A 3829-nucleotide genomic window follows, 5' to 3' on the forward strand; every position below is an offset into this window, starting at 1 on the left:
AAGAAAGAAAGAAAGAAAGAAAGAAAGAAAGAAAGAAAGAAAGAAAGGAAAGAAAGAAAGAAAGAAAGAAAGAAAGAAAGAAAGAAAGGTGCTGACCAGAGGAGGAAATCAGGTGCGACTATGCCAGGCCCCTGGTAACTACCTTTGTCTCAGGACAGGACCACATTCCCTTGGGAGGGGAGCTCACAGTGAGGATTCACAGGGCCCAGGACAATGATGAGCCCAGATGTGAGACTACTGAGGTCAGGAGAGCCGTGGACAAGAGATGGCACCAGACTGGGACGGGAGCCACCACGTTCAGGGCCCCATCCCTGGCCAGGCCAACAGCCCTGAGCCCCACCCTGTGTCCTGGCCAAGTTTGGGTTCCTCCTTCTGGCCCCTAAAACAGAGCATGTTCACACTCACTCTCCTGAATGGAGCCCCCACTGAACATTCTCCAACCATGGGATATTCAAGCTTCGCCAACAGAATTCTCCAGGACAAAAGTAGTTGTTTCCTGCAAGCTCCCCAACATCTCCCCACCCCGCCCTCTGTCCAAACAACAGGCGCACAGCAACGGCTCCCATCACCTGGGAACATAGAGAAAGGTGCCAGTGGCATCCACATTCACCCCCATGAGAACTCAGGTTCCTGGCAGGGCCCGCTATGCCAGTGTACAGCCCCTGTAAGTTCCCCCAGCCAGCATCCTGACCTAAGCAGGGGAATTCCTTGGCCCGTGGCTGAAACACCGGAAGTGCAGCCAGGAGAGCGGATGCAGGCCAGGAGTGTAGGGGAAACCCCTCAAGGCAGGCCCAGGAAGTTTGAGTTCCCTTCATGACTGTCACTAACAGGCTGGGATGTGACCTCAACCATAAACCGCCCTATTCCTGAACCCCTCAAATGCTGAATGAAAACAAATGCAGTGATCTTAAACTTCCTCACAAAACAGAATCTTTGTGGAGGTGCTTAAGGAGAATTCCTACGCCCATGACTCCAGGCGTTCTGAGCAGTGGTCCTGGGATGCGGCAAAGAATCTGCATTTTACACCAATTGGCTAGAGAAGGCCAGTGTCTGCCAATTCACAAATCACTAGCTTGAACACCCATCAAGAGAAGCCTGATTCAAATGGAATTCAGTACAAAGGAATGCTATGTGGCCCTCAAAATGAGAACATATAAGCTATTTTGTAAAAAGGGCCAAAGTGAGCAATCACGTGGTTAAAGGACAGGGAGGGAGATGTTTCACCTTCCTCTGAAACCATATGAAAGTATTACCTATTCCAGAATCATTATTGGATGTTTTCTCCTATTAACACTGGTTAGGCAGTCGAGCCACACCTTCTCTTGGCAACCACCTTCAGGGATCTGACAGTCATTGACATCACAGGCAAGGAGAGGCTTAAGGAGGTCATCCAAAAATTCACCTCACGTGGACAGACCTAGAGTCTGTCATACAGAGTGAAGTAAGTCGGAAAGAAAAAGACAAATACCGTATACTAACACATATATATGGAATTTAAGGAAAAAAATGTCATGAAGAACCTAGGAGTAAGACAGGAATAAAGACACAGACCTACCGGAGAACGGACTTGAGGATATGGGGAGGGGGAAGGGGGAGCTGTGACAGGGCGAGAGAGTGGCACGGACATATACACACTAACAAACGTAAGGTAGATAGCTAGTGGGAAGCAGCCGCACGGCACAGGGATATTGGCTCGGTGCTTTGTGACCGCCTGGAGGGGTGGGATAGGGAGGGTGGGAGGGAGGGAGACGCAAGAGGGAAGAGATATGGGAACATATGTATATGTATAACTGATTCACTTTGTTATAAAGCGGAAACTAACACACCATTGTAAAGCAATTATACCCCAATAAAGATGTTAAAAAAAAATTCACCTCACTATTGGACCAAAAGAAGTTAAAAGTTCACTTCCAGGGCGAGGTCTCAGGGGACGAGAGAACTACATCTCACTGTCCTGGTGCAGCGCCCCACTGGTGGGACTTGAACTTGAATCAGTTTTCCGGTTCAGGCTTTCCGTATCTGAGGTCAACGCAAGGAAAGCCAGGAACTCGACCCAGGAAGCCTAGTCCTAGAGCGGCACGATTGCTCCGCCCCCTTGAGGCCTATGGAAGTATTTCTCTAGAGTAAACTACCCACCACAGCCGGGGCTACTGGGCAACACAGAGGCCTCCACTTCTAGGGGCGGAGCCTAGGAAGGGGCGGGGCTTAGCGTGAGGATGCTTTGCGACTCAGGTTCCGCTGGCGTCGCTCCCAACATCCTCGGCCCACTCCTGCGCAAACCAGTCCACGTGAGGGCCTGAAGATTCACACAAGCAAAGCCGAGCCCAGCAGCTCCCCTAGAAGCCAGGACTGAGGGATCCCGAGAGGCGCCCCCAGAGCTCCGAAGGCTCCTCCCTCGTCCCGCAGTCCTGCGCCCCACCGCCCTGCTTCGGCCTCACCTGTCAAACCGATCTGTCACTGCCTGCAGGACCCAGCCCTTCCTCGCCTTCTGCCAGGCCCCAGGCCCGCGGCCACATTGAGAAGATGGAGAGCCGGCCCCGCAGCCCCAGCGCCTGCCCTGCGGACCGGTGGGGACCGCATCCCAGAGGACCGGGCCCTGCCAAGCGCCGGCGAACGGAGGAGCCCGCGGGCCCCGAGTCCAAGTCCAGGGCGGTGCCCAGCCTGGACAACCTGACCTGGCCCCCGACCGTGGACGCGCTCATCTTCGTGGTGGTCCTGCCCGCCGGCTGTGCCCTGCACGTGCCCCTGGACGACGTCGACCTGCTGCTGGAGCCCGAGCCAACGTCCGTGCTGCAAGTGTCTCTCGGAGATCACATCCTCATGCTGGTCCCTGAGGCCCTCCTGGGCCCGGGCGTGGAAGGCCCGTGGGGACAGGGCCTGGGACGGGGCGCTTTCCGGAGCCCTCCCGGGGAGTACATGGCTCCGGAGCCGGGATTCTTGTGCGCAGCTGTCCCAGAGATCTCCTGCCAAGAAGAGGTCAACGAGGAGGACGCGGATGCTGACGCCGACTTCCTGCCGGCTGGGACAGATGCTGCTGCAGTCTCAGTCGCTGGGCTCCGCCCCTCGGCTGGATGTATGTCTGGCTTCCACCTGTTGGGCCAAGCCTCAGAGCCGTCCCCTCGGGCCCCCAACACTAGTCCAGAGAGACGCTCTCCTCACCACGACGACATCCTGGACTTGCACCTTCCAGAGCCCTTCCCTGACTCACCACTCCAACCTCTACCTCCCTCTCCAAGTCCAGGTCCTCACCAGCGTCCCCAGCGCCCTCATGGTCCTCCACGCAAGATCCGGAAATGCCTGTTCCCTTAATCAACTGCCTCCCACAATTCCTGGCCAACTCAGCGGGGACCAGGAGAGAGTCTTCTGATATTGGCTGTGTGTACCTTGCACACACCGTAAGAATCATACGAACAGTTGCTTTATGGATGCAGGCTGCACTGCAGAATTCTGATCAGTGACTGACTAAAACACCTGAAAGGAAGCTCACCCGGGCAAAGAAAAGCCGCTTGAAATACAGTCTGCTTTCCAACAGCCAGACTGCTCCTTAGATTTTCTCTAGGGAGGGCACCCTTACGCAGCTCTACCCTCCTCCCATTCGCTTCAAACCTAAGCACTTTTCTCTAAAAAGCCCTCCTTTTCCGGGCACCCTACCACTGCCCATACCCCTGTTCCCCCCAACCCCCTTAATAGAGTAACTGCTAAATTTGTTTTGTTTACAGGGTTTTGGACCTAGTGTCCATACTAGTTTACAACAACCCTCTACCCAGTTTGACCTTTTCTGGATGGCAGCTCTAGCCCCTTTGGGGGAATCTAGCCAGTAGTTGTATGT

At 54.6% G+C, this 3829-nt stretch overlaps 1 protein-coding gene across 1 annotated transcript; it reads left to right on the forward strand.

The window, feature by feature from the left end:
- The first annotated feature begins 2523 nt into the window (after positions 1–2523).
- Positions 2524–3309, forward strand: LOC114890461 (proline-rich protein 23C-like). The gene has a single exon (XM_029213917.1). It carries the CDS (start codon positions 2524–2526, stop codon positions 3307–3309), a length of 786 nt encoding a protein of 261 aa, XP_029069750.1.
- Positions 3310–3829: the final 520 nt, after the last annotated feature.

This window comes from Monodon monoceros, unplaced genomic scaffold (assembly GCF_005190385.1).
Source record: "Monodon monoceros isolate NGI ecotype Baffin Bay Population unplaced genomic scaffold, NGI_Narwhal_1 Super_Scaffold_11, whole genome shotgun sequence".
Classification (NCBI taxonomy): domain Eukaryota; kingdom Metazoa; phylum Chordata; class Mammalia; order Artiodactyla; family Monodontidae; genus Monodon; species Monodon monoceros.

Bases quoted from the DNA above. Each gene is read 5' to 3' on its own strand.
- LOC114890461 (XM_029213917.1), top strand. From the start codon at position 2,524: ATGGAGAGCCGGCCCCGCAGCCCCAGCGCCTGCCCTGCGGACCGGTGG.